Source organism: Rhipicephalus sanguineus, chromosome 11 (assembly GCF_013339695.2).
Source record: "Rhipicephalus sanguineus isolate Rsan-2018 chromosome 11, BIME_Rsan_1.4, whole genome shotgun sequence".
Classification (NCBI taxonomy): Eukaryota; Metazoa; Arthropoda; class Arachnida; order Ixodida; family Ixodidae; genus Rhipicephalus; species Rhipicephalus sanguineus.
Window position 1 is genome coordinate 133,745,757 of NC_051186.1, and position 25,826 is coordinate 133,771,582.

The 25,826-nt window shown below is 47.4% G+C and overlaps 1 protein-coding gene across 3 annotated transcripts in view; it reads right to left on the bottom strand.

The window, feature by feature from the left end:
• LOC119374559 (G patch domain-containing protein 2) overlaps positions 1-25,826 on the bottom strand; it is a 105,911-nt gene that overhangs the window by 33,208 nt on the left and 46,877 nt on the right. For all 3 annotated transcript variants that reach the window (XM_037644712.2, XM_037644711.2, XM_037644715.2), the window contains exons 5-6: positions 24,903-24,976; positions 16,311-16,468 (exon numbers count right to left, since the gene is read on the bottom strand). In XM_037644712.2, coding sequence (XP_037500640.1) covers positions 16,311-16,468; positions 24,903-24,976 — 232 coding nt within the window. The remainder of the gene's footprint in view (positions 1-16,310; positions 16,469-24,902; positions 24,977-25,826) is intronic.

Here is a 25,826-nt window from a genome sequence, read left to right on the forward strand (position 1 = left end):
TTTTCCTGTCACGGTATGAGGTCCATTTATTTCCCTCCCTCTTATCTCTAAAGAAAACTTCTTGATCTAGACTCTTGATGTCTTTGAGATCTTGGCACCAAGAACATCCCAGAAAGTCATTCTTCTTAGATGTGCAGCTGCAAGATCATCAAAATAGAGAAAACGGAACTCCATGTAAAAACCCATGCATGGTGAAGCAGAAGTTGCATAGTGGATGATGCATGAAAAAAAAAACAAGCCACAGAGGTATGAGTTGTCTGCTGCTACTTGTAAAGATGCAGTGACTCAGCAACCTTGGCAACGTTTTCCAGCGAATGGAAGAAAGAGGACTCATGCTCAGGTAGAGTGTCCACGTATGTGGGCGTGGGTTCAAATCCCACTTCTGACACCATGTCAAGAGTAACGGAAAGACGATGCAACATTCGGCTGGGCCAACAATGAAGTGCGTGGCAGTGTTTATTGAGCCACTATATATACATGTGGAACCACTACGTGGTGCCCTCTATAAGTAGGTTACTAAACACTACATACAGCAAAGGTAAATTTATGATGGATAGGGTGGAGTACCTTGGTCACATCATTGATGCCAACGGATTACACCCGGCACCACACAAAGTTGAAGCAGTCATCAATGCTCCTGTGCCGGGCAATGTCAAAGAGTTACAGAGCTTCCTAGTTGGTTAAACGGGGACATGGGTCTAGAAATTTTTTTTGTTTTAATTCTTTATTGGGTGAGATGAAAGCTGCTGAGTTTATGCCTATTTGTGTACGGACTTCAAATATGCACTTATTTTTCTCTTATAACATGTAGTTTTTAAAATATCAAACATTTCATATGCTTTTTGGGAGCCCCAGTTTGCCTAAACTGAGAGAGTTACAAAGTAATTACCCCTTTGAGATGCTATGTACACAATTGTGTACACCACTTGTTTTTACTATTTGTATCGACTAGGGGCTAAGAAAGAGCAAGACATATTTAGCTTTAAATTAATTGAACCTCCTGCATAATAAATTTCTTTTCATCAAACTTCATTTTGCAGTGTATTACTGCATTTGATCACTTTGCTGAAGACACTACACTGTTCAATGAGTCGTTAGACGTGCCACTTCCTGTGAGCCTTGTGAAAAGTATAATTTTTCTGTTCTCAAAATGGACATAACCAAAAAATAAATTTGCACTATATTTCCAGCCTGAGATTTCCTTCTATTTATGCCAAAATAGAGCATGAATGACTTCAGGGTAAATAGATATTTAATTACAACTCAATTAGGATTAGCAACTATAACACGCATAGATTAGCGTATTATGACATTATTTTTGTTGCAATAGAATACCGAGTGCCTTGAAATAACGTTGTACCGATTTGACACATTTACAGCCAGTTCTTCATAGGTGGCGTATGAAAGTGTTAAGCACATCAGAATGACCTGGAATGAGTACAGAATGCAGGAAAACAAGAATGGGTGTTCTAAACCCATTTGGACAAAAGTTATGGGATGCTGAACATTCCAAATGAGTCTATGCCAAGCTGGGATTTCAGCCACAAATATTCAACATACCACAACTTTTGTTCAAACGGGGTTAGTACATCCATTCTTGTTTTCTTGCACTCTGTACTCATTCCAGGTCATCCTGATGCGCTTAATTACTTTGTAACTCTCTCAGTTTAGTCAAACTATGGCTCCCGAAATGGCAACAAGATTTTCAAAACTACATATTGTACTAGGAAAAAAATTGCATATTTGAAATCAGCACATAAATATACATAAACTCAGCAAGTTTCATTTTAATCAGTCAAGAATTTTTAAAAAAGTCTTCAGGTGCAGTGTCCCCCCTTAACTACTACAGGAGGTTTATGCCCAACCTTCCTGCTGTTCTTCATCCATTGCATAAATTGCTATCAGCTGGAACCCCCTGATGTTGGCAAAAAGAACAAAAGGATGCAGTTGCTGAAGCCAAGTGCAGGGGTGAGACGGCAGAAATTCATTTGGGAGCAGTTTTTGGAGCACCAAAATTTCGATTTCGGAGCAGAAGAACCCTGATTTGGAGCAGTTAGCAGAATGTTTTATGTCATCTCAGGAGCTTGAAAAACAGACTTGTATCAACTTTGGGGGGACAAGTACCTCTTTAAATATTATGCGACCTATCTAGCCCTAGTAAGAAACGCATGAAATAACTGAAAAAAAAAAAAAAAGGTTCTGCAAACTAGGTTCACTTCCTAAAAATTTGAGAAAACAACAACAAAAAGAATGTGATTGCACAAGAATTGCAGTTACATAGCAGTAGGCCTTTTTAAGATCAGTGATATAATTTAGCAGATTACTGCTTTGGCTTTTATTGCGATAGCAATTATATGGACATTCTGAACAGGTTTTTGCCGTCGGCATCGCAGTCATGTTCCGTATAAAGTCCAAATTGATAACATCCCCTGCGCACCATATGTTTTACTCTTGGATAAAAGCGCACGAGTGAAGGCGATGATCACGAACGCGGCTGAGGCAGAGATGAAAAGAGCTGATCGATCCCCGTTGCTTTCAGGTAGTATGCGAGAGATTATTGGTCAACTGCCAGCTCGTAATAAGTTCACGTGCTACGTGACGCCAACAGGCAGAAAAAGAGTGTTCCACACTCGCCGTCATGGCTACTGGCGGCGCTGACTGACGCTCCCACGTTTAAATGCACACATATACCCTATAAAGTGGACGGAGGGATGGCCGCCGCGGTAGCTCAGTTGGTAGAGCATCGGACGCGTTATTCGAAGGTCGCAGGTTCGGTCCCTGCCCGCGGCAAGCTATCTTTTCGTCCACTTTTCTTTCTTCACAGTTACCTTACATTTATTACTAAAAACATCCCCTATACTTTCCTTGGCATTATTGTCTGTTAGTTCTGATTAATGCTTAGACAAGAAGTACTACAACTAATGTAAAAACACACACATAGTCTAAGGTTTTTTGGTAGATTTTATGATGCGAAATTTCTGCCCCGCACTATATGCGGATCCCAAAAATTTTCTGCCGGAATTCACAGTTTTGGTTTCGGCATTGCTCGGTGCTATCATCATCATCAGGCTTCTGTGTTAGGTAGCATTAGTCCAACATGCAACTAAACTTTTATGCAATGAAAAATTACCACTGTATGCACTAGCTGGTAGGCAGAGGACGAGCACAATATGGTGCAGGTGGTCAGTGAATACATTAGGCTCTATGAGACTCGATCGGGAATTTGTTGAAACTACGGTTTATCAGTTAGCATGTTTAAACGAGGTACATATAACCAAGGTTTTATTATAATCTTTGTGTGGACCGTGGCAACAACTACACCCAATAATCCAGCCATCAGCATCCATTTGACACCTGGAATTTGCCCTTGATTGTGAGGTCAGGAGCCCCACAGATGAGATGTCCTTTCCATCCACCTTTCATAGGATGTCTGCTTGCGAGGAAATGGCTTGCACTGACGTGGCAGGCACAAGTAAATAGAGCACAGTTGAACCCCATTATAAATGACAATGGTGTAGGAGCAGGAGCGAGACAACTGAAACTGAATTGGGAGCAGTTTTTGGAGCAGCAAAATTTTGATTTAGGAGCAGAAGATCCTTGATTTGGAGCAGTTAGCGGTATTTAATATTTTGTCCTAGAAGCTTGAAAAAAGAAATTTGTAACAACTTGGGGGGGACAAGTACATAGCATCAACTGTACTGCATGCTTTTAACAGACGACAACAAAAGCGCGCTGCACCGCCGTTCGCTGCCACCTCATGTGGAACCACCTTCATGAGTGTGGCGTGGGTGCCAAGACACCTTGCTGCACTGGCTATCTCATCAAATGCGCCTGTATGGTAAGAGTAGCGCCGTTGTAAGTGTACTGTACCCTTATATTGGAGGATGACACAAACGCGCATCGCATCAGTTCGCTGCCGCCTTCTCGTGCAAAACCACTAGAGCAGGATTTCTCAAACATTCTGGCCTTGGGGAACCCCAAACGACTTTTCCTGAGTGCCACGGCACCCCTAACTTTTTCTTGAGCATGAAGACAATCGAAGAGGGGGGGGGGAAACGCCTCTCGATGCACGCAACCACAGTATTAATACTGCTCGCGTTGGCCTGTTCTCTTTTCTTTAATATTGAAGGCCATCGCCGTTGATGTAGAACTCCCCATAATACAAACTTGTGATTCCCCCCCGCGCTGCTCTGCGAGTCGCATGCTTCAGGCACTGCGCAGTGTAAGCAACATGTTCACGCAAACGAAGCGCTGGATGCACAGAGGCAACAGAGGTTTGTTTTATTTTTTTCCAAAACAATAAAGGAGGCATGCCAGCCGAACAGCAAAACGGCTGTCGACCGATACGTCGGTCGTCAAGGTAAGCCTAAATGCTCGTGTAGCCCACAGCCGGCACGAAGCGATGCCTTGTACACGTATCAAAGCGCTTGTTGCACGTTTTGTTTACAAAATTGACATAGCTAGAGCAGTGGCAAATCAATGGGTATGAAACCTGTGCCACATGATCACCGACGTGCCATGCACCACGAATAAAGCGCCGATGTGCCCATTAATGTAACTTGAACTGGCTTGAACGCTCACAAGCATGAGTTACCAGCTCTCCGTGCGTTCTGTCACCACAGGTCCGCAAATCATGCAAGTTTCATGGCGCGCACTAGATGACGAGTCATTAGGGCTTCTACCACGTGGGTCTCTCGCTACTTGATGTGCGGATGCGGCGTGCGATGGCTTCGTTAAATGCAAAATGCAATTCAAGTTTGCTTGTCTAAATAAATAAATTAGTTGCTAATGGGGGTAAAACAGGAGCGGGTTGCATTCGTTCTGGTCGCTCGCGGAACTCCGCGGAACCCAGTTTGAGAACCCATGCGCTGGAGCACCAAGGAGACGCGTTGCATGCAGGAAGCTAGTTGACGCCGCTTGACGCAACAAGGTACTTACTTGCTCATGGCAAACGAGCGCGTAGGTGACCACACGCAGCAGTGTCGACACGAAAACTGCAGTGACCGGAGGAACATGCTATGCACAACAGAACGCGATAGTCAACCCTGCTACACATTCCACTAGGTAGTTTTCGCTAAGCAACAGTAAGTGCCAGAACACACAGCCTAGCAAGTAGAAGCAGCACGCTCGGGGCATGGCAGCACATTTTTGCGGGGTGACGCATATTTACACCAGTCCAGAAGAGACTATGGCGGCATCATGGGAGCCTTCATTAGAAAGGTGCACAGAAGAAACACGCTTGGGCGCATCTATGTTCTGCGTACGTCTTATTTTCCTGGTATTCCTGGCGCTGCTTGGAAAATCATGTCAACTCAGCCTTTTTTCCCCATTGAAGATGACGCGGGCATCAAAATTCTTGCTTTTGAGGCTGTTCTGGAGCAGTTCGGTGCAATTTTTGCAGTTTTTATGCTTTTGGAGCAGCTTGGCACAGGGAAACGGAATCGTATCAAAAATGCGCAATATGTGCAGCTGTCTCACCCCTGTAGGAGACAAGTGGGTATAAGGCATTGTTTACAAAATTCCGTTGAGCTGTGGCAAGTCGTACATAGGCCAAACAGGTCGCGTACATAGGCCAAACAGGGAGCATATTGTCACGTGGTCGTGACGTCGACGAAGACAGCAGACGGCGTTTGCAGACTGAAACTGTTTATTTGGCCGAACTTGTGGCCGGGAAAATGAGAACTAGAACTACACCAATAGACGCTGTACAATGATAGCGGCGAACAGGGCGTCGTCCGTCGATCAACTGACAAGCAGTCAAGCGCGTCGGCTTTTATACAGGCGCTATCGAACTTTCCAGCGATATCGCTGGTGGCGACGTTATCTCTCGACAAAGCTGGAACATTCTCGTGCGGCGTGCAATCTTAACAGATTGTTCCAAAACAATCGCGAAGCTTCCTACACATCACGGCGAGGCCTGCGCAGCGCGTTGCCCACAGTCTTTGTGGGTGAAGCTTAAACTCATGAAATATAAGACTCGCGGCAATATATTATCAATTAAGAATGGTGTGGGTTCACACCTGCCATTCCATTGTGCTTCGTGCGGCTGCGCACCACTGTTCGGAGAAACTGGTGTGATGGGACGAAGCAGGGAAACATTAGCACGCGAATTACTTGAGGCATATCACATACAGAAGAAGGGGGATGAATGCGTCAAGTGTCCATTCAATATCTCTGCACAAGAATGAATGCCTACTTTTAGATAGCGCTGTGCAATAGGTCTTTTCTGATTGTGCTATGTGGTAGTCGCTTGTGCTGCGACCCCTCTTTGTGCACATATCTGGAAGCATATATAGCTGGTTAATTTGAGAAAAATTAACTAGTTGAAAGTCTGGTGCCCTATCCTGTCTTCTCTTGTTTCCTTGCTTGTCTCAGTTGCGCCACAAATATTTTATTAAGCTATGCACCAACTTGCCGAACGTCACACTCTGCTAAAGCATACAGTTGAACCCGTTTATAACGAACTCGAAAGTGTCGCGAAAAGTGGTCGTTATATCAGTAGTTCGTTGTATATGGACTCACCCTTAAAAATGTGCGCTTAGCGGCCAAGCCGTTCTTTTTGCTTTGCACTTTTATTAAAGGGCTAACAACCGCTTCGGTGACAAGCTAAGCCTTCTTGCGTCGTGAAGCGATGCCCGCTGCGTGCTCACGAGTGAATTAACCGCCTTTGCAATGAGCTGACACCATTTCACTGAAGCGCGGTACCGCGACGTGGAGTCGATCATCCCTGGCTAGTTGCGTGCAGCGCGTCGCCTACTTGGCTCGCGGAGTCACTGCCGGGCCGCTTGCTGTATGCCGTATGCGCGCGTTTGTACGTTCTTCATGCTTGCTTCACCCCGGACTGTGCACGTGTGCGGCGACTAGCCTCTTCGTTCAACGCGGCGAAAACAAGCATTTTGCAAGCAACGCGCACTTGACGTCTCCGTGATGCTCTCGCGGCCCTGCACGACGATGCGCGGCGCACTTGAGTTGTCACCTAGTCAAACTCGCTGTCAGTGCATCGACGTTTCTCGGTGCTCACGCCGCTCAACAACAGTGAGCTACTTTCGTTTCTACAAAGCGACGCGCACTTTAAAGCGGTCTTGCACGACACGGTGAACTTGCGAATGACAGCATGGCGCGCTCGTACCGCTGTCAATCCGCAGTGTACAGCGTACGCCACACGCGCAGCCGAGCAGATATCTACAGATGACTGTGATAAGGTTGTCGGCTATAAGTCATAATGGCACATTCATCCACGGCCGCCACCTCGCCTTCGCTCTTTTCTGATGCTTATCCGCGAAAGCATCGCCGCAATAGACCGATCTCACCGCGAGTTGCACTACGCCACCGCTGCCGCAGTGCATGCTGGTACTTAGAGTACTCGGTACGTTCAGCTGCATAAAGCTGGTGCATCAGCGAACTGCATTATCGAGTTTTAGGGGCCGTATCTGGATGAATCGCGATGGTTGGGTTCACATGCTGCATGCTGGGATGCTACAACAGCAACAGCAAAAGGACTCGGATTTTACGTGTTTTGAAAGGATGTCAAGCTCCGACAGAAATGTGTGCGACAGTCAACGAAGCCAGACGGAGCGGCAACTACCGCACACTTTCAGCGTATTATTCACCGTGTTTGTGAATTCCGTGTGTGTAATGCATGGTAATTTAGCAGCAATCTATTGCGTCATAACAAGCTTTCTGCGCGACTGATGTGCCGATCAGCGACAGCGAAACTTCATACAATGTATGCTCGATCTCCTCGCCGGGGCGATCGCCGCCAGCGGCGACAGGTTGGATACAACGTGTTTTCCGGGCAAAACAGAGATCGCTTAAATATATAGCGACACCTAAACCGACCTCTCATCAAAAGCGGTGACGACTGTGAAGTGTCTAGCGTGAACGATACCTGTGATACAAGCCAAACTTATAACTGCATGCTGTGTACTACAGCTTGCGCCATGGAGTACACGGCGAAAGTTCGACCGTGCCGGCATCGCATCAACTTCGCCGCCGGGATTTCCCCATTCTTTTCAAAATGTGATATCGCGAACGCAGCGTAAAGCAGCAACAGCGGTAGCAAAGCTTAGCTTCTTATATAAGCGTAGGCGGCTCTTAACGTACCTATACACTGCAGCTTCGAAGCCATCCCTTGTGCAGCAGGAAATATTTTGCCGTTCACAAGATTTCCTTGACGTTAAACTTTTGCAAACCGTATATGCGGCCAGTCGTCGTCCCGCGGATGCGCTTCTAACCTGCTTCACGGCGACCGTCTCATATTCATTCACGTTTAACGCATCACTGTGCTCGAAGTCCTGCGCTGACAACACAGTGTACGTACATTGAAAGTACTGCTTGAACAAAAAAGAAGCGCAAAAAGCTTTCTTTTTTTTTTCGTCCCATCGGTTTGTTTTTTTCCGTATTCGTAGTCGTGGAGAGCTCTACGCACACCGTAACTTGTATCGCTCACGTGCTGACGTTCACTAAAGATTTTTGCTCTTATGACGACAGGAACGTGATTTCTCTCTTTTTTTTTTTTGAACTAATACTTATCCAGCGAAGCGACGCGCGCCCATCAACACGACGAGACAACCTGGCCACATGTAAACATTGTCTACTGTTCTTTTTTTTCTCTTAAAGCTAGGGTATGCAGCCTAACCTGAAGTAAAATAATATACATGAGAGGTCTGGACACAGTTTAACACAGCGTTCAATTGTCTTCTGTGCCGAGGATTCATGCCAGACGGCAATATACCTGAAGCACGCAGCAAGCAGCCGTACCAGCAGCGCTCAGAGTACTCCAACTAAGATGGCGGCAGTGCCACTGTCGGAAACTCGCGCATGCGCAGATCATCTGGTGAGATCGGTCTATTGCGCGGAAGTCGTAATCACCAATCGACCGGTCTTTGCCGTTACCGAAAAGACGGACGACCTTTTGCGGCACATTGTGGCCTCGACGAGTTTAGGGACGCTGTGAACCTTTTTGCGATGGAAAGTTATCGCGGTTATTACTTCTTGCATTTATGCATTCTTGCATTCCAAGGCATTGTTTGGTTCATCGCAGGCGGTCGTAGCTGCAGAGAACGGCGTCAGGAAAGGTTACCGTGCGAAAGCTGACCGCAAGGCTTCTTGCTGCCTACTATTTTTTTTTTCCCTCACTGCCATTCTGCCACTGAAGAAACGCCTGGAAAGTGAGCGACCTCGCTCGCAGCGTCCGAAATCTGCGTGCGGTGCTCGCCGATCTGGGTTATCTTAGTCGTGAGTAAACTGGTGCGGGGCACCCGCGAGCGCGCGCCCCTGTCACACTTTAGAAGGAATGTTTTAACTTTCTTTCGCTTCGTATGCACCATATTTTTACCACGACCGTGTCTGAAGTGTTCGTTGTAAAAGTAGGAGGCTTTGAAAAATGTTCGCTACATGTGGATGCAGCTTCAATGGCTAGCATAGGAAAACCATAAGTGCACCCAAATATGATCGTTATAACGGATAGATCTTTATATGTGGGATCGTTATAAGTGGGTTCGACTGTATTTCTTCTACAGTGGGCCCTTTCCTACCCCCTCTTGCTTTCAACCAAGCATCACCCTACGTTCCCCTCATCGCTTCTTTGATATGCCGTACAAGGTTCATCGGATTTTGTTTGAAGAAAGGCTTCGTACCCCATGAAGTTCTACTCCTTTTTGGCCATGTGAAGCCCTCGTTTGTCCATGTGAAGCCCTCGTTTGGCTATGTGAAACGTATCTGCAAGATCATGAAATCCGAACTCTGGAGACAAGTATGTTGTACCAGGAATTCTTGCAGGCCTTCTGCTACTCATGCTTTCCGGTAAGGATGGCCTTGTCGCAGTTACAGTGTGGGGATCCAAGGCGCGCCCAAAGCCTCTGCGCGGGCATTTTGCTGTTCAGTGAATCCCTTTCCTCTCCTGTTCTCCCGCGACAGAGTGGCGCCATCTCGCGCCTGACGTGCACCACAGCTAGCTGGAAAGAAATATATGTGATGACGCCAAAGTAAAGGTTACCAAAAGTGCCCACTACTGGCGTTACCATCGAATCATTTCAGAACTCCAAGTATAGTGGCTCACATCGCGGCACAGCGGACGGACGACTCATGTGACTTTCGTCGATGCTTGCGCGTACGTTTGTACGGCAATCCGTTACCGAGCATCCCTTCTTAGTTGTGTGCAGCGCGTCGCCTGCTAAGCTCACCCAGGTAAGTGCCGGGACATTCGCTAACGTACGCGTGCATTTTTCCGTGCGCAGTGTGATTTCTCCACACACAAAAAGCACCGGACCGAGCAAAAATGTGCTGAGTACGTTCTCAGGCCAATGTGGCGACGGCGAGCTGCTTTCATTTCTGCAAGCGACACGCACTTAATTGAAGCGATCCCGCACAAGGGCGTGGCAGCGAACGGCGTGTTTGGGTTGTCACCTGTTCTTAAAAGCGTGCACTACACTTACACCAGAGGCAACAGCGCTGAGCCACACGCACTGCCGAGCAGGCAGTTTATGATCGTTGATAAGTTTGCTGGGTTCGTCGCAGAGAAGTGCCGCGGCACGTTCGTAAGTAGCCGTCTTCACGGCCCAGTGTATTTCCGATGCTTATCCGTGTGGGCATCACAGCACTCGCGCCGAAGTCGTAGTAATCACTGGTCGACCGTTCATGTACTTACCGTAAAGGCACAAAATTGGAAGTTCTTTTCAATAATATATACGCCCGAATATTCAAAAAGATCGGATATTCGAGTCCCTTCGAATATTCGAAACGTCTTGAATACACGGTTTTCAAGTCAAATATGAATATTGCAAATATAATATTCGACTGATATTCGAAACTTTCGAATATTCGCACACCTCTAATGTGGACTCGCCCTTAAATATGTGCACTTAGCGACCAAGCAGTTTTTTTTCCTGCCTATTTTTATTAAAAAGTGCTAATAACGCCTCCGGTGACAAGTTAACCCTTTTGGCGTCTTGAGACGACACCCGCTGTGTGCTTACGAGTGAATTAAACTGCCTTGGCACCGTTTCACTGAAGCGCGGTACTGCCACATGTAGCCGATCATCTCTGGCTAGTTGCGTGCAGCGCGTCGCCCACTCTGCTCACGCCGTCACTGTCAGGCTGCTTGCTGCATACAGTAGAACCTCGGTGATACGATCGCGCTAATCTTGGAGACCTAAATGTGCCTTTGTGTGCCTCCGTGTTTAGAATACAGATGGCACTGCAATCGCACTCTTTTTTTTTTTTTTCAATGCGTTGAAACTAGAGGCAGTGTCACTGTACTGAGTTTACACGCCCCTGCCACGTTGATGCAAGTCAAATGCCTCGCAATCGGACAGGACCGAAAGAGGAACGGATGGTCTCAGCCAAGAAGTTAGGCCTTGCAACGTCAACATGCACGATTGTGGGGGACACGCACGGCCGTAAATCTCTCAAAAAAGATCCCAAACACCACCGTGATAAGATAATGATAACAACAAAGGACAGCGGTTCTAAAATTTTCTGGCCTTCATCTATCGTGTGCCAAGTGCTCCTTAGGTCACTTTCACCGCAGCACTCTGATGTCATATGGAAAAGCGTACTTAATATTAGGAAGGGGCTACTAGCTGTCATGGGTCACAACACACCTGGTTCATTAATTCCACACATGTGCATGTGCCGTATATTCACGAGTACAAGTATGATCTTTGACGTCTAAAAATTTACTGGCAATCATCTAGAGCTGTTTATGATGTTGCTGTGGCCCTGAGAAATAACAAGTGAAAATGTACACCAGCTTTCTTCTGTTGCATACTAATTTTCCATGTTTTCTGGTGATACGAATTTCGGATGATATGCATATTTTTGGTGACTCCACGAGATTTGTATCACCGAGGTCTTACTGTACCATATGTGTGAGTTTGTGCATTCTTCCTGCCTGCTTCACTCCGGACAGTGCACGGGTGTGGCGAGTAGCCTGTTCGTTCAACACGGTGAAGATAAACATTTTGTAAGCAAGGCGTACTCTACGTCTCCACAGCGCTCTGGCGGTTATGCACGACGAGGCGCGGCGCACTTGGGTTGTCGCCCATACAGTATACGCTCGCTGTCAGTGTGTCGACGTCTCTAGGTGCCCACACCGCTAAACACCAATGAGCCACTTTCGTTTCTACAAAGCGACGCGCACATTAAGGGGGGACGCGCCCTTTGAAAACCGAAAAAGCGCGAAAAAGTCGATTTTTGGCAAACCACATATTCGGGCAGTATGTGTCATAAACTACCTTTTCTGTAAATATCAACGTCTAATTCATCGCGAAACCATTTGAAATAAAGTTTAGAACAAGCCGCGGTAGCCCTCGAGCGGCGCGCGAGCGCTTAAAATACCCCAACTTCGCGCGATCGCAGTTTCTCGACCGCTCGACGGAGCGCCGCCATTTTGGTGTTGTTTTGTTTGTGAATTCTTGCACTTTCTTTCTCCGCCACCCGCGGCGCCGGCGGCAGCGCAGGAGAAGAGCAAGCCGCTCATGATTGGAGGGCTCGCGAGAGCTTTCAAGTTTCCCGCGGCTGAGACGCGCAGCTGGGATTGGGCGAAGCGCGTGCTCCTCAAGGACGCGGGGGATCCCGCGACTGCCATTGGCTGCTGCGCGTGATGACGTAGTGCTCTTGCGCATAATGCGGCCGCTCGTCTGCTGCTCCTCCGTCGCCGGCGTCTTTGTGTTCCGCTCGCTTCCGTCTATCGTAGCAGCCGTTCGCATACTCTCCACGTTTCAACCGTTTTTACGAAACGATTTTTCAACCGTCTTTACGAGACGATTTTCAACCGTCTTTACGAGACTGTTGTTGCGTTCGCTCACGATGCGCGGAACGAAAAAGAAGACGCTACAATCGTTCGGTGCAAGGAAGCGAGCTATGAAGCTTGTCCGCGCGGCGAGGCTCTCCGCTCGCACGTGCGCCGACGGTGATCGCGCCGACGGTACCTGTGGGGCAGCTTCTGCTTCATCTACGCAAGAGAGTGGTCGCATCGATGCGCCTAGCAACGGGACTCCTGCTCCACCGGTGCAAGAATTTGTCGTAACAAGTGCGCCTGGTGTCTCGTGCTCATCGACAGTGGCTTCCGCATCTTCTCTTTCATCGGCATCGAGTGCGATCGCGTCGTCAACTGTGCATTTGCGAACAAGTTTTCTGACGTGCGAGGAGAAAGAGGCGGCGGATCAACAACGCGCTGCTGTGCAAAGAGAACTTGGCGCTATGCCAGCGACGGAGCGGAAATTTCAGGCAATGGAGTGCGATCATGAAGCTGCCACCACTACAAGTGAAGGCGAAAAATTTTTGCTTGTGCAAATGAATGCCCTAGACGACCTGCTATCTCGGACCCCGTGCCACCGGTGCCCCGCGACTGGGATGAAGGTACGAGGAGGCACCCAACTTGAATTTGCTACAAAGCTTGAGCTAGTATGCTTGCATTGCGGAGTAGTTTCAAGCACATGGAGTTCCGCTCGTCAGGCTGACTCAATGGCCTTTGATGTGAATGTAAGAGCCATTATGGCAATGAAACAGATAGGCAAGGGACAAGCAGCCCTCAACGACTTTTGGGCAGCGATGAACGTGTCCCATCGTGGCCTCCATCACAGGACCTTTCAGAGGCACCTGAAGAAATTCAGGGAACCGCAGACACAATGCATAGAAAATTTCTATGCAGAATCTGCTTCTGCTGTAAAAGCCACTTACAAACAAATGGATGAATCTTTCACCAGGGATATAACAGTGTGTTATGATGGAACATGGCATAAGCGGGGCTACACATCCCATATTGGAGTTGGGGCAATTATCGAATATCATATGGGCCTCATCTTGGACGCCGTTGTTCTGTCTAATCAGTGCCTTGGTTGCCAAATAGGGCCAAAGCCTGGAGACACAGACTACGCATGCTGGCTGGAGAATCATGTGTGCCAAAAAAACACCGACTCTAAATCAGGGAGAATGGAGGTTGAGGCAGCTATCATCCTCTTTTCACGGTCACTGTCGAAGCACAACCTGCGTTACACAACGCTCGTGTCTGATGGAGATAGTGCCACCTTCTCTGCCCTCGTACAAGAAAATGTTTATGGACTGGTCCCCATTTTCAAAGAGGAATGCCTGAACCACGTGCAGAAGAGGATGGGGACAGCCCTTCGCAACCTTGTGCAGAAAAGTGACAAGGCTTTGGGAGGGAAGGGCAGGCTGACAAAGGCCCTCATCGACAAATTGACAGGTTATTACGGCTGGGCCCTAAGGAACAATTCCGATGATGTGGCTGCAATGCGGCGGGCAGTGATGGCATCATACCACCACGTGACGTCGACGGATGAGGAGCCCCACCACGACTTGTGCCCAGAGGGTGCAGACTCTTGGTGTAGTTATAATGCCAGCAAGATTAACAGTGTTCCACCTCCGAAGCATTCGTATAAGCTGCCACGCTATGTTGCAGATGCACTTCTACCCATTTATGAGAGGCTCTTGCAGGCTTCTCTTCTGCAACGCTGCCTGGGAGCAAAGACGCAGAATGCATCAGAGGCCTTTCACTCTGTGTTGTGGTCCCTGATGCCCAAAGAGCAGCATGCGTCACTGATTGCTGTGGAGACAGCACTGCATGACGCAGTTCTAAGATACAATGCTGGCTGCTACAGGGCCACCCAAGAGCTAGCTTCATCAGTGGGGCTGACACCTGGCCACCTGGCCATTCAACGGGCAGCCGAGAAAGATTCTGTGCGTTTGAAAAAGGCCAAGAAGCGATCACTACAGAAGATGGAAAGGCGGCAAAGAAAGAGAGTGCCAAAGGACACCTCCAGTTATGCTGCAGGATCATTTTAGAACTATATATGTGCTCAAAACTTTCAAACGTCGTTTTCTCAAAATGACTTTTTTGGCTAGTGAGGCTGCTTATCCCAGCCATATCTCTGGAACCACTCATCCGATTTCCATAAGTCTTTTTTTATTATGTACTTGAATAAATTTCTGAGGGGGTGACAAGCCCATTTTTTCAATATATTGTGTCTGTTATTTATTATATTTAATCAAAATTTGATTGATAATATCCTAATCACCAACACGAAATTCGATGGTCTGCTAAAACTCTTCAGCAAGGAAATTCAAAAAAAGGGCTCTGTTACCCCCTGAAGTATCACTCTGGGAATCATCATAGTTAATTTCACAGTTCCAGCACCTCTTGAAAGTTCTCCAGGCCTGGGATAAGAGAACCATGTGCATTATTCTGACATACTGCCGTAACTTGAGAACCAGTGAACATAACTTGATAAAATTTTGTAATTCTTCTAATGCTTTTGCTCTATCCTGAAAATTTCATTAAGATATCTCAATAAACAAAAAAGTTGGTATCCGAAGGTAGCCTCCCCCCTTAAAGCGGTCTTGCAAAGCACGGCGGCAGTGAACTTGCGAAGGGCAGCATAGTGCACGTGTACCGCCGTCAATCCGCACAGCCACACGCGCAGCCGAGCTGCACATGACTGCGATAAAGCTTCATTTAGTAAAAACTTTGAGCGCAAATGAACGACCCAGGGCCAAGAAAGAGAAACACACACCATTCTTTTTCTTGATCTCTTTCTTGGTCCTGCATCGTTTACTTGCCCTCAAAGTTTTTACTTAATCATGAGATACCAACTAGCCCACCTAGCTATATTGTTGTGATAAAGCTGTTGGCGTGATATGCCATATAGCAGATTCATCATCGGCCACCACCTTGCCTTCGCTTTTTTCTGATGCTCATCCATGAAGTCATACCGTGTTTACTCAAATCTAGGCCGGCCCCGATTCTAAGCCAACCCCCGAAATTCGCAATGCCAGAAAAAAAAAAACTTAATCATTGTACTTGAATTTAAGTCGACCCCCCCACTTTCGCACATCGTTTTCTCGAAAAAAACATCGGCTTAGATTCGAATAAATACGGTAATCATTGATAGACCGGTCTCTGCCGTTGCCTAAAAGACGGAAAACCTTTTGCGGCCCACTGTGGCGTCGACGAGTTGAAAGGCACAGTGAACTTCTAAGCAACGAAAAGTTATTGTGGTGTTTGCTACTTGTGTTCCAAGGCACTGCTTGGTTCATCATAGGTGGTCGTAGCTGCAGAGGATGCAGTCAGAAAAGGTTGCCATGGGAAAGCTGACCGCAAGGCCTCATGCTGCCTGCCATTTCTTCTCTTTTTGCTCACTGCCATCCTGAAACTGAAGAAATGCCTGAAACACGAGCAACCTCACTCACAGCGTACGAAATGTGCAAGCGGTGTTCGCCGATCTAGGATATACACTCCTATGTAAAAAAGGCTTCATGAATGTGGGCTGTGTCATGAAAAGGCTGCCCACCTTGGCATTATTGTGGTAGGCTCGACGTGCTGCAGGTGACAGGTGCTTGAGGCTACCAGCCAAGATGGCTTGAAAGCGGGCATCCAGCTCCCCATCCAGTTCATCCCACCAGCAGCTGGGTCCACCCTCGTGGAAGAAGTCACTCTGCTCATCGTCCCCTGCACCCAGCACCATTAATTCGTACAAGCCGTACTTCATAACAGACACACAATAATACCTCTTAACATGAACTCACACATCTAAAAAATCTGCTAAGTCAAAATTTTCTATGGCACTGCACCATTTCTCTATAAATGACATGTACAGGGGTGCAACAGCTGAAACAGGATTTGGAGCAACTTTTGGAGCACAGAAATCCAAATTTGGAGCAGGTTACGAAAAAACACCTGAATTTTTTAGTGGGAAATCCCAAATTTGGAGCAGTATAACAAAGAAGGCTTACTATTAGAAAAGAAAACAAAAATACGTACAAACCATTAAAAATCAGCTAACTCGCGCGCAGTGTGCGTGAACACTGCTATTTCAATAAAAGCATTGTGTTGAGCCACCCTACTGTGCAAACAATGAATAAGTCCACATAAGCATTTGCAGAGCCTGTAAAATAATTTGACAGGCACTGCAAATGCTAATGTGGACCTGCAAACCTGGCAACCTCGAAATTCGGGAGATTCATAAAGCAGGAGCAAGTGGGGGTGAAGAAAAGAAAACTGGCATACGTTTTTGTCTACTTGTTTCTCAAGGCCGCAGAAACGCCATACACAGCAGCTCCAAATGATTGCCAATAATTTTTTAGACGTCGGCGATCACACTAGTACTCGTAATTACACGTCACGTGCATGAATGAGTAATTAAGGAACAAAATGTGCTGTGTACCTGACAGCTAGTACTAATAGCCCCTTCTAAATCTCAGCACACTTTTCCGTTGGACACCAGTGTACTTGCAGCAAAAGTGGCTTCAAAAGCGTTCGGCACACTATAAAGCAAGCATCAGGAAATTTGAGAACCACTGTCATTTTTTATTGCGATAGCAATATATGAACACTCTCGATGGGTTTTTACCATCATGTCTCGTATAAAGTCCAAACTGACAGTATCCCCCCGCGCATAGAATGTTCTACTGCGGGTAAATGTGCGCGAGTGCGGGCGACGAACGCGGCTGAAGCAGAGATCAAACGAGCCAGCCCATCTCCATCGCTCGGAGGGCGCATGTGATAACGTACACCACTCCGCTCGGGAGGCCTGCCGTCGAAGCAGAGAGGAAACGCCCCGCCCATCTTGAACGAGCATGAAAAGACACCAGAGGGGTGGGGGGGTGTCGCTCGAGCTGCAACTTTGAACTTCGATTCTAAGGGCGCGGTCGCGGTCAATGGCGCGCATATCTCGGCAGCCATCAGCGGCGGCTCGTATACCCCTCTAAGTGCTGCGCTCTCAGTGCTAAGACACTGTGCAGAAAGAGAATTCTTCCCTGGAGCGACCGTATTCTCTTACACCAATGTTTTGTAGAGTTACCCGAGATCGGATACAAGAGTTTGCTGCCAGCCTCACTTCGTGTAACAGTACAATTTGTTGCTACCGCATTCATTGCTTCATCCTTGCAGTGAAACTGATTTTTTTTTTATTTTCTTTCGCAGGATTCCAGCCTGCCAATGACACCGGCAGGCTGTTCACTGACATGGCTCAGAAAATTACACCCGGCAGTGTTTTAACCATCCCAAATGCATTTTTTGACCCGACCCATCGACACGGTGCGCTATGCCAATGCACGCACCTTGACATTCAATTTACTGCCATCAAAGAAAGTACAGCGCCCACACATGCCCACACTGCAGATGACCAAGGCGGCCTACATTTCTCGCTAAAATTTGCGCAACTGAGAAAATTTTGAAGCTGGTCGGGCATTTTGGCGCAGCGTGGCGCAATTTCAACAAATTTCACGGTTTTGGCTTAGCTTGGTGCAAAAATAAGGAATTGTATTAAATTGGCACAATTGGCACAGCTGTTGCAACCCTGCATGTATTTACCCTTAGCCTTCGGACCAAATTTTGGATATCTCGAGCTCTGGACCTAGAGTGGATCGAAAACTTTGTCACCGGACTGTTTCACAAGCTTCGAGCAAGGCTGCCGCACCTACGACAATGCAGCTGGTTGATAACTTTGGTATAGCTTTAACTTTTATTTCAACAGCAATTATATGGACAGTCTCAACAGGTTTTTGTCATCGCCGTCGCCGCCATGTCCTTCCGGTATGAAGTCCAAATTGATAAGATCCCCCCACACGTTGTACGTTCTACCGCGGGTAAAAGCGCGCGAGCGAAAGCGAAGAACGCAGCTGAAGCAGAGTTCAAACGAGCCGGCTCATTTCCGTCGCTCGGAGGCTGCATGCAATAACATCACCCCGCTCAGGAGGCCTGCTGTCGAAGCAGACAGGAAACGCCCCGCCCGTCTTTAACGAGCCTTAGAAGACGCGAGGGTGGGGGGGAGCGTCGCGCGAGGAGCAACTCTGAACTCTGAATCTAAGGGCGCGGTCGCGATCGCTGGTGCGCGCGCTATCTCGAAAGCCATCACAGCGGGCGGCTCGTATACCCTTCTACATGCTGCGCTCTCAACGCGAAGTGACAATGCGGAGAGCATCTCTCCCTGGAGCGGCCGTACTCTCTTACACCAGCATTTTGTAGTTACGCGAGATCGGATACAAAACAGTAAGCTGCCAGCCTCACTTCGTGTAACACTACAATTTGTTGCTATCGCATTCATTGCTTCGCCCTTGCGGTGAAACTGACTTTTTCTTCAAAACCTTTATGTGGAGCCAGTTTAGAAGCGCCTGTTAAATAGCTGTCCAGTAGTGGTGAGGTTGTTCAATAGAGCTTGACTTTTCACTTCAATTTCAGCAACTTTGCTTACCTTGAAAATCCGCTTATCTCGAATTTTTTTCCGGTATTCACTACTTCAAGCTATCGAGGTATTACTGCACTTCACTCACTGCTCACATTAAAAACAAAATTCTGTGTGACATGTGAAAGAAAGTTATGTAGACATGCTAAGAAGAGTCACCCTTTCAAGCTTATCTCGTCCTGAATTAAACAACAATCATCCATTTCTCCTGCACACCTCTTTTTTAAAGGGGCCCTGCAACACCTTTCTTAGATATATTGGAATAGTCTCATTATTGACGTATGACTCATCACGAGTTATATGCCGCAAAAATTTTTCAAATCTGTCAAGTCTAAGTGGTGTTACCAAATTATAGAGATCACATTCCGCAGCTTTCTCCCTCAACTCAACGCCGCGAGCGCACGGAAAGCTGCGCGGGGCGTGAAGGGAGGGAGGGCGGAGGTGCGAGGAGGTGCCGAAGAGTTACGCCAGCGCCGGGGGCATTTTTTTTTCTTCATTTTTTTCTCTCTGGGGTCTCGGCGTAACCACGTGGTCTGTGGCACCACTTCCGGTCGGCTTGCGTGGCCGTCTTCGAGCGAAGCCCATCGCACCGTGTATCGCGCGTGCTTGAAAACTGCGAGTCGGTTTGGTAATGTTGGGTGTGCACCTCGAACTGCCGTAGTGTTTTCATCGCTCTGCCAACCATGGACACAAACCTGCGTGCGCGTTTGGAACGAATGACAGCTGAGATGGGTTTCGACCCACACTCCAATACACTGCCTCGTTGCGCTGCTCGCGCTTGAATCGTATTCAACACGGCAAAGCTGCGTGCACCCTTCTCCCAGTGGCGGTACTTCGATGCTGTTTGCTCTTCGAATGCGAGCGCACAGCGTGTGCGGGCTGACAACAAAGAACCAAAGACTAGAAGAAAGGATCGTGGGGCATCGGGCCGGCGCGGACCCATCCCCCGGCTGTCTGCAGCTACCGTGAAAATGCGAGTCTGCTTGGTTGCTGTGTCGCGGTTTCTCGGGAACGTGACACTACGGGGAGGATACGCCGAGGTACGGCTCGATGACATACCAAACAGACAGCGAACGGGACTCTCACCATACAGCGAACACAGGTATCCTAAACTAGCCGGCGCCAGCATTGTTATCGGAGAAATGCTGCACCGCTGCCTCGGTCGGTTGTGAGAACGTGCCGATGATGCAGTTTCCAGCTGACGAGGCAACACTCAAACGGCTGCCACTCTCAACGGCAACCGGCGATGGTCAAAAGCACAGAAATATTCACGATTTCGGCACTGCGCATGGTGAAGAAAACGCAACCACGCAACTACGAGCAGACGAGCTGTCGGTGAGACCGGAAGTGCTAATATTAATGTTTGTTCGGTGTTTTAACGGCATAACACAATATAAACATACATATTATCTACTTATTGAATTCAAAATTAACAACGAAAATAATAATGAGGGTGTTATCGTGATTATAACATCAGCCAATGGTGGAACTGCCGACAATCGCGTCATATATTGCGGACTAATACATCATTTGTCGAGAGAAGAGGGAGCGATTTTCAGCTGACTTTGAGAATTTATTGTAAATTCCAGGCCGCTCGCTTCGCTATAATATTTGGCTCGCGTGTTCTCGGGAGCCTCGACTACCGATTGGCAGCGCTTTTTGACCCTGCTCAAAAAGTGTTGCAGGGCCCCTTTAAAGCTGCTTATCAGTGTGATAGCATATTTTTAACAAGAAAGTAGAAAGCACAGAGTACTCTTGTAAAGATCATGTCACACCAGCTGGCAGAAAAAAGAAATGTGTTCACTGCTATGACTATGAGCGTTGCTGGTTAACACTCCCACGGTCACACGCACAGAAATAAAACGGGGAACAGCTGTTGGTCCATTGAACAATGTAATGCGAAGCTTGTCAGGTGAGTCCACACTGGAGATTTTTCACTCACTTTTATTTCCCTTTATCTCGTCATCACTACACTTTAACAAGTAATGCCACCTATGCTTTCCTTGGCTTCACATCAGAGAAATGGTCTGGCAACTTTTCCAAGCCTGGCAAGAAATATAAATGCACTCTTTCCCATTACCCCGACAAACAGCTTGCAACAAGGGCATGCCTTCAATGCCTGTCATTCCAGACCTTTTGCTCTCAGGCTCACGAAGTTACTTATGCTACACAACTTCATTGGCAGTACCAAAATGCAATCTTCACCTGTCAACTTGACTTTATGAATAAGAAGAGCAATGTGGCCAGTTGGTTTGCATTTGTGGTGAAGATGGTCACAATAGGGGATATTCATAATGCTTGGTGCTCCGGCAAAACTGGGGGCGTCTGCCATTTTTTGTTGGGTGCAGTCACTGAATCGTCTGCTAGTGCCTCCACAAGGAGAGGCCACGGAGAGGCTGGGCCACAGTTGTTGGCGGAGCTTTCGAACCATGAAAATGAGGCTGCTTCTTTCGTCATCCAGCACCAAATGGTCAGCAGACCTCACTGTGCTGCCACAAATCGACGAGGACCCAATATCGAAGTTCTGCGTGCTTAAAATTAAAAGCTCATCTGGATGGCAGCTGCAAAAGGCGCAGCGCTTTGCAAAGCCAAACTTAGTGGCGTGCTCTTCCGATCTGCAGTAGGTGTTCAAGAAAAGTGTTCGTTGCAGAGGAGATGTGACTGTCAAACTTCTAAGATAACCTTGCACTGCAATACATCTCCATTGTATTTCCCAGTGTGATTTTATACACGCGTCACAAACACTCGTCAGATACCACGTTGTTTCTGCGCAACCTGGGCAACGCTTCGCTGCCTTCCTCAGCTCATTTTTTTAGCCACAGGTACCTCTACACCCTTCGCAATGGCGTGTGTCATAGCTTTTTCGAAATAAACAAGTCATGGACAGTGGCATGAGCAGTGCACCGCAAACCAAACAAAAATACTGATTGCTCGTTTTAACTGTATACAAAGTAGTGGCCCAAATAATGCTTTTTTACTGCACACTGGTTGTTTATACAGTCGAGTCCACTTATAACAATATTGAGGTGCCATGAAAATATCATTGTTATAACCGATTATTGTTATAAGCGGGTTATGCCGAAAATAACAAAGAAAACGTGACAAGAGCATTTAATGAGGGGAACATGATAAACAAGAGCACTTAATGAGGTATTGCCATTCGCCTCCTCTTCATTGGGGTGTCGCTTTCTGGAGGACGGTCTGCCATCGTTGTGCGCGCAACGATGTTCGCGCATGCGGAAACAGGAGGATTGAGGCGACAGTGACAACACGCAAGGAAAACGACGCTGGTAAGCACCAGACTCGGAACACGTGCAAAGCACTGCAAACGGCGGAGCTGGAGACGTGGCCAAATTAGCGAAGAATAGGGGAGGTCGGCACAGTGCACACAGCGCTGCTGCTGCGGCGGCTTAGGCGCCCCGGTGCTTTTTCTACAGGCGGCGCACCCTCAGAATGGACTGCCCCACTGCCCTTAGAGGCACCCATCCGGTCCTCCTCCCGCTCCTCCGCGTTACCGTGGCAGGCGAAAGCAGCGGTGGCATGCGAGCCTCTTCGACGCGCACTCACTGCGTGCGAGGCCAAGTGCGCTATCGCCTGGTCGCCGCGCGTATGCTCTCATGCCCGTTTGCGTAATAGGTGGGGTTGGGGTGGCATTGTCGCAGTGTTTTTGCATTTCTGTTTTGTTCAGGGTTGGTTCCAGTATGGTATGGTAAACTTTATTGAGGTCCTGCAGGACATGTCTCAGCACGTAGCGGGCCGCTCCCACGTAGGGACCGGAAGGCCAAGCCTCTCGGCCGCATCGTGGGCCTGCTGGACAGCCCAGAGTTGTTCAGCCAGAAGGGGGCTACGGAGGGCCACATCCCACCTGGCCGAGTTATTATCGACTGTAGAGTGTGACCGGGCACACCGCCAGAGCATGTGCTCTAAAGTGGATATTTCTCCGCACGAGGGACAAGAACTGTCGGTATAAATATCGGGATAGATCCTGTGTAGGAGACACGGGTTCGGATATGTATTCGTTTGCAAAAGCCGTAATGTGAGGGCCTGAGCTCTGTTGAGCCGCGGATGTGGAAGAGAGTAAATTCTGCGAGCGAGGTAGAAATATTTTGTAATCTCGTTGTAGGTAGAAGGAGTGTCCCTGTTCTCGGTGGAGTCGTCTCCAAGCTGTCCGGGGGAAGCGCGGTAGGTTAGGTCGCGCGCAGCCCCATGAGCCGACTCATTGAGGTTGGGGGGAACACCCTCTATCTGACCCTGATGTGCGGGGAACCAACAAATGAAGTGGTGTGTGATTTCCTTACCCTCGTGCCCACATTTAATTGTTATAACCGATATTGCATCATGACAGCATTGTTATAAGCGGTTTATTTTGCCATAGAATACAATGAAAAGCTGACGGTGCCGTGGCTGTCCATTGTTATATCCGATATATTGTTAAAACCGGTATTGTTATAAGTGGACTCGACTGTAATGCCTTGTGGTTGTCATCTATCACATGAATTTAATTGTCGTTCTGGTTTTCTTGAACGCTATACGTGTGCGTTCATTGACACATCTTCGTAAAATATGGCACTCTTTGCTTTCGCATCCCACGGCGGCGTTACATTACCGTGCGCTCTTGCGAACGGCATACGAGGGCCCGCGATCAGCGGAAAGATGAGTGCGATGATCTCCAGAACAAACAGCTCCATCTACAGCACGGCTCCGTAACTCTTAACTCCGTTTTCACAACACATGCTGACCGAAGAAAGCAAAAGAAAAATAAAAGGGGAGGGATAAAGGGTGTAAAGCGAAGGCCAGACGTGGCATGCGGACTACGCACCTCGGCGCACACTGCCTTGCGAAGCTTGCAAAGAGATGCCTGCTGGGATCATTGCGCCGATCGAGTATCGTACATGTGGCGGCACTGATATTCTGCGGACACGCGCAGCAGCATCTGTGGCACTTCTTACAGCATTTATATGCAATTATCATTGCTTTTGTCGATCTGCAACACCGAGAAGCTAAGGTTAATCAATCATGCTCTCTCGCATGTGTGGGACGTCTGCCATCGGTTTTAAAATGCATATATCGTAATATTGTTCTGCAAGTCTAGCTTATGTTGCAGGTGGGCAACTAAATTGCAAGGAGAAATAAGAACTGAGGTCGAAGAGTGCTTTTGCGCATGCCGGTCATTTCTGAACCAAAGCACAGTGCTGATGTTGTTGACAAAAGAAGTTCATGTCGGTACTTTTTTTTTCGTTCACTGATAAATTTGATTAAAATTAGTGTTACCTTGTTCCCGGCATTGTCAGGGCTCCCTCGTTGCCTGACAGCGCACGAAGCATTGGGAAGTAATCGCAGAGCAAAGATAAAAAACCAGCAGCTAGCACCTGAAAGGCTGCAATATGCGACTGGTTTCATTTTTGCGCCCCACAATGTATGGCGGATTGAGCTTATGGGCTTCTCGACAGATGGTACTGTACATCTTGAATATCCCCTATAGGTCACAAAACAGATCTGTTTTGTGACCAATGAACTCAATTAGCAGACAGCCATCATTTTTCACTTCCTCAGTCCTTCCTGACCTGTATTTCCGCACTTCAGTGCTTCGCATTGCTCATCTTCACCTCGACTTTATAAATTTTCTTCTTTGTGATGCTTTTAAAGCTTCTTGGCAACCGAGAGCACACGTGAGCTAAGCAAGAGGAGAAATGACCATACCTTCCCGACCTTCGTCATTTGTCAAGATGCCAGCGTCGCTCTCACTGCTGCTCAGGCTGCTGCTACTGGCTTCGCTGCACAATGAAAAACATCAACTACAAAAGGTTAGTAAACCACAAATCAAAATGAAGAGAAAGTGCACATGAGAAAATGCGACAGAAGTGCGTTAATAGCACCAAATTAAAAGACAGAGGGAGGGTGTGCACCTGTTTCACAAATAATTTTGTATTCACTTCAGAGTTCCCTCCATGCCTTGATATCACCTCACAGTGATGCTATTAAGGACTTCTGATCTGACGCAATTCCTGGAGCAGCGAAATTTTCATTTTGGAGCACTTTGGAGAAGCAAAATAGTCCATTTTGGAGCACATTGGAGCAGGTAATGTGGCATATGGGACCACCCTGGAGCACGCAATTTCACATGCTGGAGTACATTGGAGAAACTGCATTTGCATTCAGGCATAAGAATAATTATTGTGGCGCTGTTACGATGGGCTAGATAAATATCTCGATTTGTAGCAAATCTAATGGAGAAAATGTTCTCAGGAGCACTCATTAGTTCACTCTACAATGCAAAAACAAGGGTGTCATGCAGTTGGATGTTGTGGAAAAACCTCTCCTGCTATTTTTTCGACACAAGCAAATAAACAGAATGGATCAATAAAATTGCACATTATGAAAAAACACTCTAAATACAAGTGCAGGGCTCCTGCCACAAATCTGTAGTCTTAATGTTAATAAAATGTTATACTTTAAATTAGCAGCTCTGGCAGACAAACACCATGACATAAAGCAGTGTTTCAATGCTGAAATGCCGCACGGTCCCTTCTGCAGCTTTTTCTTCTTCTCAGCCGATTGCATTGATCCTTACACAATTATTTTATTTCAAAACAATAGCGGTCACTGCTTCATGATCCGCACGAC